This window comes from Amblyomma maculatum, chromosome 11 (genome assembly GCF_055883805.1).
Source record: "Amblyomma maculatum isolate TAMU_Amacu chromosome 11, ASM5588380v1, whole genome shotgun sequence".
Taxonomy (NCBI): domain Eukaryota; kingdom Metazoa; phylum Arthropoda; class Arachnida; order Ixodida; family Ixodidae; genus Amblyomma; species Amblyomma maculatum.
The window spans coordinates 127,967,359-127,982,548 of NC_139354.1; the positions used below are offsets into that span (position 1 = coordinate 127,967,359).

At 43.5% G+C, this 15,190-nt stretch overlaps 1 protein-coding gene across 9 annotated transcripts in view; it reads right to left on the reverse strand.

Annotated features, from left to right (window-relative positions):
• Window positions 1-12,229: 12,229 nt before the first annotated feature.
• LOC146174934 (uncharacterized) overlaps window positions 12,230-15,190 on the reverse strand; it is a 128,337-nt gene continuing 125,376 nt past the window's right edge. For all 9 annotated transcript variants that reach the window (XR_014702026.1, XR_014702023.1, XR_014702025.1 and 6 more), the window contains one exon: window positions 12,230-12,436. Coding sequence is in view for 2 of the 9 variants with exons in the window: in XM_084584177.1 (XP_084440303.1) it covers window positions 12,272-12,436 (165 nt within the window). In the remaining 7 variants the exon portion in view is untranslated. The remainder of the gene's footprint in view (window positions 12,437-15,190) is intronic.

Below are 15,190 nucleotides of genomic sequence, written 5' to 3' on the forward strand. Positions count from 1 at the left end.
TCAGTAATAGAAGTGCTGCTCCAATTGGGACAAACACTGCATATTCAAGGCGACCTCTCCGCAAGAAAGTATAAATGGTTTGTGTGTCACTTGTTCTTGCTTAGCGGTACGGTCACAGTGAATCTGCAGTTGATAACTGAAGCGAGAGCTGGTTAATGTTAGTAAGTGTTCATGCAAGCATTTACAAGCATGTTCAGTCATGGAAGCTGAACCATTAGCCATGAAAAAGCTTCGTAATGATGCCAGCATTCAAAATTTCTCAAGATTTCAGTCTGCAATTTAAAATGACCAAAAAGATGCTCCTTAATGCCATACTAGATAAATGCCAAGCGAGTTTTTCAGCTGATATGTTAAAACAACACTAGAAACAGTGACATATAGAAAGGCAAGCACAAACATAATGTCCAACCAACTCGCCCAACAAGCCACTTTGCTTTTCAGCTCCTTTAGTCCTTGTTTGTAAGCGCCTCCAGATGCTTTCTTGTATCTTATTTAGTGTCCTAACTATTTTGGGAGATTCTACTGTTGAGCTCCCACCCCGAGACTCAACTAGGTGTAATCCGACGGGCCGAACACGCCGCCCGGGTCCAAGGACTTCAGGCCATTGTGTAGGTGGATTGGTTGACGCCTATCCTGTGTCTGTTGGAGATTGTTTTACCACCACCATTTGGACCGCGCCAGTTTCGGATAGAGCTATAGGTAGTCGCCATTGTGGAGCCCTGCACTTCAGCGTCTCTAATAACCGATCTTGATAGGACGTTGAGCCCTTTAAAAGCAAGCCATATGTGAAGGTACGAGACTGGTAGGATATATGATGTGCACTTTTCATCAGTCAAAGATAGTAATGCTTGGGGGGGGGGGAGGCGGTTACTTGTGTGTTAGTACAAGCAAAACTATGACATCTCTCAATATGCTTTGAAGGTTGCATTTTTTTCCCTTTTTTTACTTTTATGAATAATATATAGCATTGGTACACATTACCTGCTTCTATATATTCTTTAAAAGTATTAAGTGGTAAGGCAACTTGTTTCAGTGCCTCCTTAAGAATGGCAACTTGTCTGCCCGAGGCCCCTGTCATAACGGTGAAATGATACTTCCGTCACAGACAGTTGCATGCTGCTCTCCGGTTGTTAAAATAAATACTGCAATTCTACTTCCACTTTTTGACTTCACAAAATGATGCTGCATTAGCTGTAGCAGCGCGAATTTCAAGTGGTGTTTTTTTGAAGGAAAATGCTGCTGCATTAGTTGCAGCATAGAGGCCTGCATTTCATTGGATTCTTTTTGTAGCTTTAACCCTTTTTTCGGCAGCTTCCTTGTTTTTTGGCCGCTTTTTCAGCCGTTGCAGCCTCATGCTTATGTATATCCAGCAGCTGCTACATAATGGAGGTGCCGGGCCGTTTTCTGGAAGCAGTACTGAGAGCAGCAACATCGCCAGGTGCTTCTGTTGCACTGCTTTTGTTGAAAGAAGTGCTGGCTGAAGTGCTGCAGTTTGAGCTGCTGCTGCTGCTTGATGGAAGAGGGCTGCTGCGGCTGCTCATTCCTCCCACATTGTCTCTGTTGGCCTCCACGGGAGTGTCATATTCCCAAGTGGCCAGCAGTTCCGCCCCTTCATTGCAGTCTTCGACTATCTCAACCTGCACATTTGAAACCTTGGATTGGACTTAATCATGACTTATCAGTCACTTATACATACATATGCAAGCACTTTCAGTAAGATAAATATGAATGGCCTAGCAATGTAATGCACCAAGGGTGGCTGCCACTTGGTTCTCAAAGTTACTCTGTTTCTTCAAACGTTGGCCATTAAGTTATCACCGATAAATACTGTGGTCCAATACTAACCGCATAGACTGTTTGGTGAACAGCATTCTCGTTCAGTAGTACTCGAGCCGACCCAATAAAAAAGAAGTGAAGCTATCACCAATAAACAGCGTGGTTCAATACCGCACACATAGACTGTTTGGTGAACAGCATTCTTGTTTAGTAGTACTCGAGCAGACCCCACAAAGAAGAAGTGATGCAGTGTATATAGTCTTGCAATATAAATAAATAAATAAATCTTTATTTCCATCAGGTGCTATACAGATGGAGGGCTACGGAAAAAAAGCTGCCACGTGGCGGCTTGACGAGTCCGCAGCCCCATATATAAGGCAGCGTCTAGGCAACACCAGAGAATCAACACGCGATAAACAAATAAACACTTAATCAATGCGGAATAAAAGAAAAGTTCCTGAGCCAGGTAAAACAAACACCGTCAGCACAAAAAGTAAACAAGCGATAAGCATAGCAAGACACTTGTTCTATGCAGAAGAATAGAAATGCTAGATAAAACAAACACCAGAAAAGATGGTCAGCTTAGTCAATCAGCAAACATGTCTCTGAGTTTAACAGTGGAACAGCTAAATAAATCAAAATTCAGTGATTGATAATAGTTTAAAAGCGATGGCAGAGAATAACACAAACGCTCCATACCAGAATTCAAGCGTGGTGCAGCAACCTTCCATTTTTCTCCACGTCTAGTATTATAACACTTCTCATTTGTTTCTAAATGTGCCAAGGCGTCCAGGCTATGAATATTTTTTTTACTTCATATTTATACCGAGCACTCAAACGGTAGCGGTATAGCTTGTGAGCTGTAATAACATGAGCACTGTGAAAAAATTCTGCAGTGGTTGCATTATAACCAGCATTGTACACGTGGCGCAGATACCGTTTTTGCATACGGAATATATGATGAATATCCCAACACAATTTGATTAGAGCAGTAAAATACACTACAGATAAATTTATTAACGAAAAATACCTGGAAACTTTCTTTAACCAACTCGTTGTCATTTGTTGGCAGGGTTCCCAAGAATTTAAGTAGGCTCCAATAATGCTCACACTCTATTCCTTTTGATCCCTTGGTGGTGCTTTGTCGCCTGAGCTTCTTAAGGAAAAGAAGAGCTGTCACTGTAGACACAACCTGCCGAACAGCCGATCGGTGCAATGTTTACAAAATATGTGAAAGCATGTTTACTGAGTACAATGCAAGGCAATATGTAGAAGCGGAAGCAATATATGATGCTATGTGATCGCAATATAAGCCGTCTATTTTGGCAGTGACACCCAGCATTGTATGAATTTGAGTGGCTCAGCTGGGTGCTTATGGCACTCGATTAATCAACGCAGTACCTGGGTTTAATACCTACCCAAGCGGCCGCGTTCTTTTGAATGCAAAACACAGAATGCGCCGTGTGTTGTACAATTTCAGCGCGCGCAAAGACACTGAACGTAGTAAGGTAATCAGGAGCCTTTCACAGCGCTTTTTCTCGCCACCTACATGTTGGTTCAGGATTTTCAACTTCCTTTTTCACATTTAATTTGCTCTGATCGCATGTGATGCCTGCCTGAATAGCCTTACCGCAGTGCAAACGGCAGGGTACAGTTTGCCGTAACTATTCAGCGTTGCTAATATTTAAAAAGATGGCCTTGCAGGTAAATATTCAGCCCCATGCAACACAACAGCACAGCTGCCACTATGGCGCATGTCGAAGTTTGACCGCTCAAAAATTCTGTTCCTTGTGTCCGTTAACTCCGGGTATGATAAACAGCAACTACAAAAAATGTGTGAGAGATATACTGTACCTACCGATACTTTTTATGCAAACTGTTCATCTTCAGGCGAACTTGCTTCGCCGTGAACGGCTGCACACCATACGGAAGCAGGGCGTTCAGCTCTGCCGTGATCGCGGCCTATATTTTGGCGTTCCGTGCGGTCCCTCGAAGGTGGCGCAGATTGCTTTCCCATAGCCGAATTAGACTTTCCGTTGTTGAAGCAGACCAGCACGTACGTTTCTCACACGCCGACGCCAACACGGGCGCGGGCGCTGCTGACACGCTACCTCCGTCCATGGACGCCGCCATCTTTTCGGTTAACGACGCAAACTGAGGTTCCCAAGCTCGGTTCGCCATAATCGCGGTTAGTAGCGTAACCGCGGTTTGGTCAGCCGTGTAAAGGGCCAACCACATGGAGCGAACTTTCTCTGCAAACTTCATGCGGCGCGGCGGAACGCCGACGCACCGTCGCCGTGCCGAACCACATGCAGCGAAAAACTGGGGGCGTCGGCAGCGTCGGCGACCGAGTGAGAAAACGCACGACCTGGGTCCGCTTGAACAATGAACTTTTCACACTAAATGACATTTCAAGAGCAACACTTAAAATGGGCAGCGTCTCAAATTACGCCCGACAGCGCTTGTAAACAGCCTCCGAACATACGTCCGACGCCGCAGCATCAGCGCACTGCAGGCGCGTCTCTCTGAAGCAGGGTTTGAGCCAGTGTTGAGCAGAGCGTCGAGAAAGGTCTCGCTTTAGCTGTGTCATCAGAGTAGGCAAAGTCATAACGCTTACAACACCTTATGGCGGAACCGTAACAAAGTGGTGCCGTCCGCTGGCGCGGCGGACGACACTGCTCTCCCGTCAGTGCTCCCTTGTCGTCGATGGGCCTATTTTGCTTTGCATCGATGGTACATATAAAACGGCGCTATGAAATTCCTTCATGCTTTAGAAAACGGTCTACTCATAAAACTGCCCAACTCTCAATTCCATTCTCTAACAATAAAAGCAAGCGATGATTATTTCGGCTCCACTTTTTTGCGGAGGTGGAGTGTTGCCATCTCACGGTGATCGCGCCCAGGAGCGGCCGTTCGCTCGGCCGCTGGCGAAAATATCTGGCCAGGCTTGATAAACCGCCGATCGGCCGCCGGCGGCCGCGAACGGCCGCCGGGCGGCAGTTCGCAAGGTTTGCCGCGTTGATGTTTGCCGCGTTGATGGGCGGCAGTTTGCAAGGTTGATGTATGCAGACGATATTGTGCTGCTAGCTGAGAGTCTGGAAGAATTGCAAACTCTAGTTAAGTATTGCGGAGACGAAGGGGACGTTCTGGGCTTCAGTTCTAGCGCAGTTAAGTTGGGTCTGATGATTTTCAACGGCTCAACTGTTCAGGGTTTGAAAATACAACGCCATGAAATACCCAGAGTAGCAGAGTACAAATGTTTGGGGGTATGGGTAAACGAAGGATTGACATACATTGGAAAGCATGAGCAATCACTTAAGGCCAAAGGACGAAGGAATGCCGGGATAATGAAGCATAGGGCATTGTAGGGATACAACAAGTATGAGGTTTTGAGGGGTATGTGGAAAGGAATTTGGTACCCGGACTTACTTTCGGAAATGCGGCTTCGTGCCTAAAATCAGAGGTACAGTCAACACTAGAAATAAATCAGAGAGCCGTTGGACGATTAGCATTAGGTGCCCACGGCAAATTCACAAATGAGGCGGTACAAGGAGATATGAACTGGGCATTTTTCGAAGTACGGGAAGCTCACAGTAAAATATTATATGAGGAACGCCTGAGGAAATTGGACAGTAACAGATGGCCAGCTAAAGAATTTAAATCAGTTCAGTTCAGTCGTTCAGTCGTGTCCGATTCTTCGTGACTCTATTGACCATGTCAAGCCACGCTTTCCGGTCACTCACTATCTTCCTAACATCACATAACTTCATCTGCAGTGCCTCGAGGATGCCATCTAACCATTGCGTTCGCTGCCTACCCCTTCTCCGGCGACCCTCAACATTTCCCAACATCAAATCTTTCTCCAGCGACTCCTCTCTTCTCATCAGATGACCAAAGTAGCTGAGCTTTAACTTTAGAATTTGACCCTCCAATGAGCAGTCAGGGTTTATGGTCGACAATATTGACTGATTTGATCTTCTGGCAGTCCAAGGAACTCTCAAGAGTCTTCGCCAGCACCACAATTCAAACGCGTCAATTCTTCGGCGGTCAGCCTTTTTCACAGTCCAACTCTCGCATCCATACATCACAACTGGAAAGACCATAGCACGAGTTATACGGATCTTGGTTGGCAGACTAATGTCTCTGCTCTTTACTAGGCGGTCAAGGCTAACCATTGCTCTCTTTCCCAGAAGCAGACGTCTCCTAATTTCATGGCTGCAGTCTCCTTCCGAGGTAATCTTGGAGCCCAAGAAGAGAAAATCTGTCACAGCTTCCACTTCTTGTCCCTTGATGCTACAGGACTTGATAGGGCAAGACGCCATGATCTTTGTCTTTTTAATGTTCAGTTTAAGCCCAAAGAATTTAAATACCTGTAGTTAAAAAGCGTTGACTCACAATGGAGGAAAAGAACTAGGAAGCTACTAAGTATGCTAGTCACAAGGACGGAGAAATAAAGAGCATTAAGCAACAGGTAAAAAAAGAAGGTAAAAATTGGAGAAATTCGATGGAGAAGAAACAGAGTGTGGAATTATACCGAAAGTGGAAGATGCAGATCAGGAACGAAGCTTTCTTCTGCCCCGCCGTTGTGGCGCAGTGGTTACGGCGCACGACTACTGTTCCCAAGGATGCGGGATCGAATCCCGGCCTCGGCAGCCGCTTTTCGGTGGCGGCGAAAAGCAAAGCGCCCGTGTGCTGTGCGATGTCAGTGCGCGTTAAAGAGCCCAAGGTGGTCGAAATTTCCGGAGTCCTCCACTACGGCGTTTCTCATAGCCTGAGTCGCTTTGGGACGTTAAAACCCATAAACCAACCAACGAAGCTTTCTTTGATAACTCAAGAGGCAGTGCCCTACTTATTGAAGCTAGATCAGGGTGCCTTAGGACACACAGCTACAAAAAGAAATTTAACAATGAAGATGACGCATGTGCTGTATGTGGTAACTCCAGTGAAACAATTGACCATATTATACTCGAATGTAATGGTATCCACCCGGAAGTTGATGCAGGCGCAGTAACTGTTCCTGAAGCTCTGGGGTTTAGAGATACCAGTGGCCGGGTCAATAAACTGGCAGTGGAAACTAGCAAAATACGACTAAAAGATTGGTGGCTTAAAAGCAGAGAAGTGACATATTGTTAGTAATGTAGAAACAAAAAGTTTAAGAAATAGAATGATGGTTTAGTCATAGTAGGTGATGGTTCTCCGCACCGCATAACATTTTCAAGCTATGGAAGCTTGTTGACGAAGAGCGCACAGAGATATCTTTTTGCGGGGGTCCACTACCAGACTAGGTTCTTTCCTTGTGTGACAGTGGTCGTGCATAGCATTCCCTATAGCTGCGGCGGGGTTTACGTGGAACAGAAGAGAAAAGGCGTGAACGAAAGGTTGCGCGAACATACTGATTCGCTAAGGTCAGGTCATGATTCGAATCTTTCCCTGCACTGTAAAAAATGCAACTGCTGTGATGGCGGATGTGGGCCTAATCTAGATGTGACAAGTATTATCGTGCGCGGAATGCAAATATTAGACAGAGAAGTATTAGAGTCCTCGAACATAACTGCCACTGGCAGTTACTTGTGTGTCAATTCTGCATCGATTTTCTTGCTGGATAAAGAACACGGGTTCTTCGGTATCTGACAGGTTATTTTTAAGCCTTTTATTACAATTTTCGCCTTTACTTTGCGCAGAATATTATAGTTTTGTTTTTGTTTCTTTCGTAGGCAGATAGTACAGCCATGTCATGGTTTGGTTTCGCTTTTATGCCCCCAATACTGCTGAAATCCTTAGCAAATGCTTACTGAGTGGAAGGTTTGTTTCACCAAGCATCAGTTGTAAGTATCCTCTTTCCTACTTTGTTCTCTTCTGTGTGTCTTCGTTCGTATGTGCACCGATTTCGACACGGATAATTATCAACTGGCCAGCTTTTTATTTGCTGGACGCTAGAGCGTAGGCTATTAGGCGATATTTTAGGCAGTTTTATGGAGGCATTTCTGTGGACTTGCAGTAGCGTACCTTACTCGGCATCGAAGATAACTGCAAGGTAATTCTTATTCCACCTTTCCACCTCAATGATTCACCGGAGTTGGCGTCTTCTTTCATTTTTCAACGTTAAGTCGCACAATTCGCGCTATCCTTGTTCCTAACTCCATGAGACCACATATAACTATTCTAGAAGCCTCTGTATATTCAGATAGGTTCCGTGAAAGTGGAGGGTTAGAATGGAATGAAATTCTTCGGAATTCACCGGGAGATAAAAGCTATGCATTGGTCATGCAGCCACTTTTTCAGAACTTTGTTATGGGGAAGAGAGAAAACACTGATCAAGAAAATGAAGTTATTGGCATATGTGCTCCGGCATAGGAATCTTGTTCGCAAAGTACATTGTGAACAAGGCTCCCGTGCGCGAGTCATCAGTGCATCAGTTTTAGTCTTGGTTTGCCTTTTCTCCATGTACAGCCTTTATCAAAAGTTTACAGCCCAAAGGGCTTGCTTTTAAGCTGCATAATTATCTTTGTAATAATCGTGGAAGTCTCAGCCATTGGGGGTGGTAGGACGAAAAATCTTCTTGCCTTCAGAATGTATGGAAATCTGGAAATGCATTACGAGCTACATAGTATCGCTCAGTTGTAGACCCCCTGGGCTGTAAACTTTTGATAAAGGCTGTGCAACTCGGACCAGATGGAATTTTGCCAAACCTTAGTATTCAGGACTTTGGTAAAGTGATTTTTAGGTCGTCCATATTGATACGTGGCAAGAAGGCTAGCTCGATAACACAAGCTCGACAACACAGCGGCTGATGACGAGTGAATGTTCGGGCAACGCCAACCTTCTCGTATCCAATTGCCGTTGCTACAGCTTTGATTTCCTTCTGTGTCACTACTGTTGATCGCCGTCTTCTTCAACATCCAGCGACGCAAGGCATATATGTAACAATAATATGGGAACTCCGGCGGCACTTTGTGAGACAATGTAGGCATAAATTAGAGATTCGTAAACATGTTGTAAACTAAATGCAATGGCAGCTGAGTTGACAAGAAAAGCTGCAGGAGGGAGGCAGAACGTCTGGGACGTGATAGCCTTACATAATAGTGAGAGCCGGCCTTCCATATCTATAGGGAAGTTATAGCTCTGCAAGCACCAGTTTTCAAATATTTGTAGCTAAAGAGAAACTACCCACGTACACGCCAACACCAACACATCGGTGGATACGTAACACCGGTTGAAACTGTTTGCAATTAACCGCAATATTCGTTTGAACGGCGCATCGGATTTTAAAGGCTTTTAGCAGACTTTCAATCTGTGTTTCATCTTCGAAAAAGTCAGTGATAACATGAGGCTGAAATGCCAAGTAGCAATTGATTATGTATAGGACAATCTGCGCGGGGCTAGTTATTATTGATCCATGATTGACACCGCTTAGCCACATAGTCAAACAAAGGAAGACGTAAAGAAAGACGACACAGGTGCTGAACTTCAACTTTATTCTGCTATCACGATACTCTGCTTATGTACCCACAAAATCAGCGGAGAAGAACAAAAGCACAAAAAAGAAAGCAGGAGTTGACGTCTTTTCTGCCCCCTAGCGCCTATCGCAGCTTTGTCCGATCGTAAATGGAAAAGAAAAACGAACCAGAGGCAGTAAAAAAGCGGCAGAGGAAGCCCTTCGCAGAATTCGTGGAAAGTGTTGTATACTCCATACCTTTGTCTTGTAATAAAATATACATCGGTCAAACGGGCCGATGCTTCTGAAAGGCCAATGAAAAAAAAAGACTTATCAGGTATGTACATCCCTCAGGAATCTCCCAGTCACTGCCTGAACAGTGACTCATAGGAACCATGCCACCCAATCTTCAAAAAGAGCACAGTGTTAAAAACGCACCAGAATAAGCTGACACTTGAAATTGGAAGACGCCAAGATATTGAGGCTCAAGGATGATTTTGTAATCATACCCTCCATTTCACTCTCGGAAAAAGAAATTGCCTTTCTTTTTGAATGTATTTGATTTGGCGTGGTTCTATTTTTATTGATTAGAACGTTATTTTTATCTTTGCAGTTAGATTTTATGCACCTCATCTTCATCCTTTAGGTTTGTTAATTGTTGACTTCATTCTTGTCGCTTGTACGCTTTCCTTCTCTTGCCTTGTTTTAGTTGTGTAGTGCTAATCTTCTTGCATTTTGCGATGTTAATTGTTGGCCTCACGTCTTTGTTGTTCTTCAGTTTTTTCTATCAGTTTTTTGTGCGCTTCAACTCATGACTTTATCTTTGTTATTGTTAGCCTTACCGTGCTACTTTTTTCTGTTACCTTTCCGCTTTTTTGCTGCATCTACGTCGTTCCTTATGCAACCGCGCCTGGTTGTGTTCGTTGATTTTAGTTATGTTTCCAGTTCAGTTTATGGAAGTTCGTTTGATACACGTTTTCTACTGTTCCGTGCGTCAGCGGTGTAAACAATGACATGCCTATTTTCATCTCAAACTGTGTGCGTGTTTGGCAGTTACGGTAGTATCTTTTGATTTTATATTTGTCATGTCACTTTTTTGGTGACACGATCATCAAAAATCGCCACTAGTCGATGCTTTTGGCCAAGCGCTCTCAATTATAGAGCAATGGTTTAGTTTGTGTAGTCAAATTCAGGTACTAAGGCATTCTTGTGAGGCGTAACGAACGCACACAATCGTGGATGTACAATATCTATATAATATATTTCATGTAGCATGTCCTATGAAAAGTGCCAAACAGGTCTCCCTATGAGGGCAAAGATTTCAGGGCGAATATTTTGTGGCGAGCAAATTGTTCAAAATAAATTAAATAGATTAATCATCTCCCGCTGTAAAAGAGCCCTATACCATTAAGGAATTTCCCATATCACTCCAATTACAGCAATTACGCATCAATTAAAATATTTGTTCAAATCTATTCGACGAAATAACTAAGGTAAAATCCTGTGTTATTTGCTTGTTATGAAGGCAAGGCAAAGTGGATAAGAAGAAAAAATGACCTATATAGTTTTTTTGAACCTAAAGATCGCCAGCGCCCTGTTTTTCGCCTAATGCTGAAGGACCTAATTTGAGTAAATCCGCCAAAACTTAAATAACAGCGCAATTATATATCTCCACCTCCTTCAAATGAAGGTGCAATCACCACTTCATTCCTCTTCCTGGAGTGCTGAACTAATAAGGCAGCTTTTAAACCGAAAGATATGGATAAGAACTAACATCTTGCCACATATCCCTTATCATATTCCTTACCCTCACGCTCAAAAACTAGAAATATTTTCTTTGTGCTAGTACATAATACACTATATATCATACTAAGTACTTGGTGCTTACTTAAGAAGAAATTAGCTCTAATACTTGGACGGGGACTGAAGAAAGTGCACGCTATGAAAGACAACCGCTTGTCTTCGTCGTGCGTGTTTTCGTCTGTCCCCGTCCAAGTATTAGCGCTAATTTCTTCTTAAATATGCAGAACCAACTAGCCCGACAAAACGCACTCCTGAACTGTGTTTGGTGCATTATTGCAGCTTAGTGCTGCTATTATGCTGAGGCAGTGAGTATTTTACACACTTTTCAAAATTGTTTGTTTTTCTGTTTTTTTATTTTTAACAACTAAATCGTGGCCCAGCATCGGGCCATAAGTCTGGTCCAAAGATAGCTAGGCTAACCGTTTTTGTTTCGTGTTTCTTCTTGACAACAGTGCCGAAACTTTAATAGTGCGTTATAACCGTATCTGTAAAATCATCTTTGAGGTCTGTATTTTTTTCCGCAGGACCATTAACTCAAATATATTTTTGTGCGGTGTTTCCTTTTTATTACATTGTTTTAGACAAAAGTCACTAGAAGGCACAGTGCAAGACATATAAGAAGGGGGCACAGCTGGCCACTTCGGTGCGAGATAAAGTCTGTTAGTTCGACATCGCCAGTTCGATTTTGTAGTGCGGCGTTAGACTTCCAATCTCTGGGTGCACCCTATAGCACGCTTGTGAGCCTGCTCTAGAAGCGCGGTATAGTCACATAGAATAAAGCAAAGAATGCGTCTAAATGTGCCATTTCGTCTGAGGTCATCATAATCATCATGTGTCTGTCTCTGTTAGTCCTGGCAGCTTGGTTGTAGCGTTGATGCATGTCAGAGGGTATTTGCGCTTTTTACATTCTTTTATCTCACTAGTGTAGTTCTTTGTGTACAATATATCGCGTTTGATTAGAAAGCGTGAAGGCGAACATAGGTGCTTAACTACAACGTGTGGACGTTAGAGTGTACGTTCTCGCCTTCTGCTACCTTGACTACTTTAGTGTACGCCAATTACTGCGTCGTTGATTAGTGTAGCTTTCACTGCCTCTTAATGAAAAACTAAGAAGAATGTTGACTTTACTGCGGCAGTAACAGACGCAGATTGTGCGCAGAATACTGACACTTCAGGATCCTTATTACCAGAGCATTAAAATCTGAAACAGTAATTTGTAAACAATTTTATTGCATCACTGACGTAGGTTCCGCTAACTTATGCCATAGGTCGTGGAGGCAAGGCAGGAGCAACGGGAGGATCGTCGTATCCAAGAGGAAGGGGGCGGCTGGTGTCCAAACACATTCCAGTGAGCGGCTCTTTCCTGTTCCAGTAGCACTTGCAGCCAGACGGGCAGTTTGGTACATCGTTGAGCGGGTTGCACTGATTCAGGGCGAGAGGAAAGAAAATACACAGATGCATAAACAACACTGATGAAACCAAAAAATCAACGTGTGACACCGGCTACTGCTCTCGTTGCACAGAATATCTGCACGCGTCGACGAGTAGTCAACCGCGATTTGAAGGTGATCACCGGAGCGTCGACCAGTGTCTCATTCTTGGCGCCTAGCGGCCGGTTTTTGAAGAAGAGAAATCACAATTGCACTCCTCTTCCGCAGTTCCTTGCTACCACCATTCCCACCCCCGACGAAATCGCTATCCTTTTTATCTCTACTATGCTTACCATTATTTCTGGTAAATTGTGGACTTAGTTACCTCTTATCATCACGGACGATAGAAAGACAGATGGGAAAGATCTGGTAAATCCGGTGCATAGCACTGCTTCAACTGAACGACTTTAAAGTAAAAACAATATTATCCAAAGATCGCCTCATCATGCCCTCTTTCTCCACCAACAGCTCCAGCCTCAGCAGCAAATACATTGCACTCTCCAGATGCAGCTTCATAACATCCGGTTCCAGGTGATACTACCAAAGAATACGTCGCTCGCGATATGAGCAATTCCTATTCAGTAAAGAAAAAGAAAAAATAATATTAAGCTACCAGTCAAAAAGGGATGAGTGGATGATAAATGAAGAGCAAAAAGATGAGGAAAGTGGCTAGATATCTGCCTAGCCACGAGCGCACAATCTGGGCCATGGCGCTCTGCATATTCTAGGGTGATGCTCAGGCGTAAATCTTAAAATCACGCTTGGCGGACATCACCGACAGGGAATATAAAGCACCCTTTAATGCAAAAGCCATTTTTTACGGTGCAGGTCGACATGGGTAACTTCAGTGCCACAACAAGAACAGTTCTGGGGTATAGTTGGTTCACTGAAGATAAAAAAATAGAACTGCGTGAATGAATTATTACAAGAGAGGAAAGAACAAAAAACGGCAACATGGGCCCAGATTTCTAACTCTTTATTCCCAACTGAAAGCATATGCTACATACCCGAGGAACCCAGACCCGCAACCACTGTAACAATTCGCACAATACGCGATAAATGAAAAATTGGTAAAGCATTTTTTTTTTCTAAATAATGGGCACACATCTGATCATTGCGGAAGGCGAGACAAAAACAGAGGACTCAAAATTTAAATTCCAATAAGCTTCACGTGAAAAAACAAAAACACAACAAAACAGCAGAGTTCAACGCTGCTTAAGCGAATGGGGAGCGAAAGTTGCGGGTGACCGAGCGTTTATATTTCTTGTTCTACTTCTTCTACGCCCTCTTCTCCTTCTTCTTCTGTTAGGCGCAGTGCCGGCTCGAGGACCACGGACACGGCACACACCGCCGAGCGGGTAGATACGAGGGGGTACCGAAAAGAAACCGAACTTATTTTCTTTTGAACCTGTTTATTTACATTTTAAGCACAAACCTTCAAGCTCCTTCAAAGTACTCTCCACTTGCCCTAATACACTTGTCTAATCTTTCATTCCACTTTTCAAAAAAATTGTTTAAATTCTTCTTTTGTGATGCTTGACAGCGCCTGCGTCGTTTTTTTCTTTGCCTCTGCAACATCAGCAAAAAGCTTTCCTTTCATGTATTTTTTCTTACTGGGAAACAAAAAAGTCGCCCGGGGCAAGGTCCGGTGAGTATCGGGGCTAAAGGAGCAGGGGTAATACCCTTTTTGGTCAAATATTTGTCAATTTTTGTCAACATTTGCATATGGTCTGGCCGTCAAAGGATGACCAGAACGATGTTTGTCATCAATTGATATTTCACCAGTTTTGAAACGGGAGAAACACTCAAATAATTTAGTTTTCTCCATATCATAATCCTTGTACGCGGTTTCAATTTTTCAAGAGTTTCTGCTTCATTTTTACTGAGCAAAGCACAATTTCACCGCCGCACGCTGTTTGCGAAAATCAGCCATTGCAAAAACGGCTCCCAGAGAAAAGAGCTGTCACTATAAACTCTGCCGAAGCTAGTACGTCTGACCTTCAGCAATACCACTCGGCTTCTTGAATCTGGAAGTTAGTTAGTAGAGTGAACACTCTATGCGCTCCTAGCGGCAAAACACAATACTACGAAAGCGCTGCCCACCAAAAAAATTAGTTCGGTTTATTTTGGGTACCACCTCGTATGTGGATGCAATCACTTGAGTAACATAAGTAATTAAACGTGAAGTGCCCATGCGATGAAAGACTCGAAACCAATGCTAAGGTTGTAAAACAGTGTAGCTTTATGGAAAGACAACGTCGGGGTGAAGGTATTCATGGAGCTGAAAAGTAACGCTGAAGATTTAGAGCAGGCAAAGTCACTTTAAGGTAAGAGAGCAATGGCAAAAAGAAAAACCATGGAACAATTACCCAGAAGAACATAATATCAGGTAAAAAAATTGTGTAAAACAATATAAAAATGTAATGCGTTGTAAAAATGAACATAAAACCGTGCAGCAAAACGCATTTCCAAACGTGACGTGAAATCGTGGCGTGAAAGACACCAGAAAATTACAAGTGACCTACCAAAAATGCAATTTCATTTGATAGCAGCGAAATAGACAGAGTGCTGAAACATCTCTCATCAGTTTTAATATTTGAAAAGCTTCAACGACCTGAATAATTGCTTTATTTAAAAAAACGAAATATGGTTTTGCGGCAAACTGGTGCGCAAAGGAAGTTGTTGTTTTTCTTGCCCTTGCCTTCACAGTTTTGACGATCGGTTGCTAGATTTCCTCCCGTGCTCT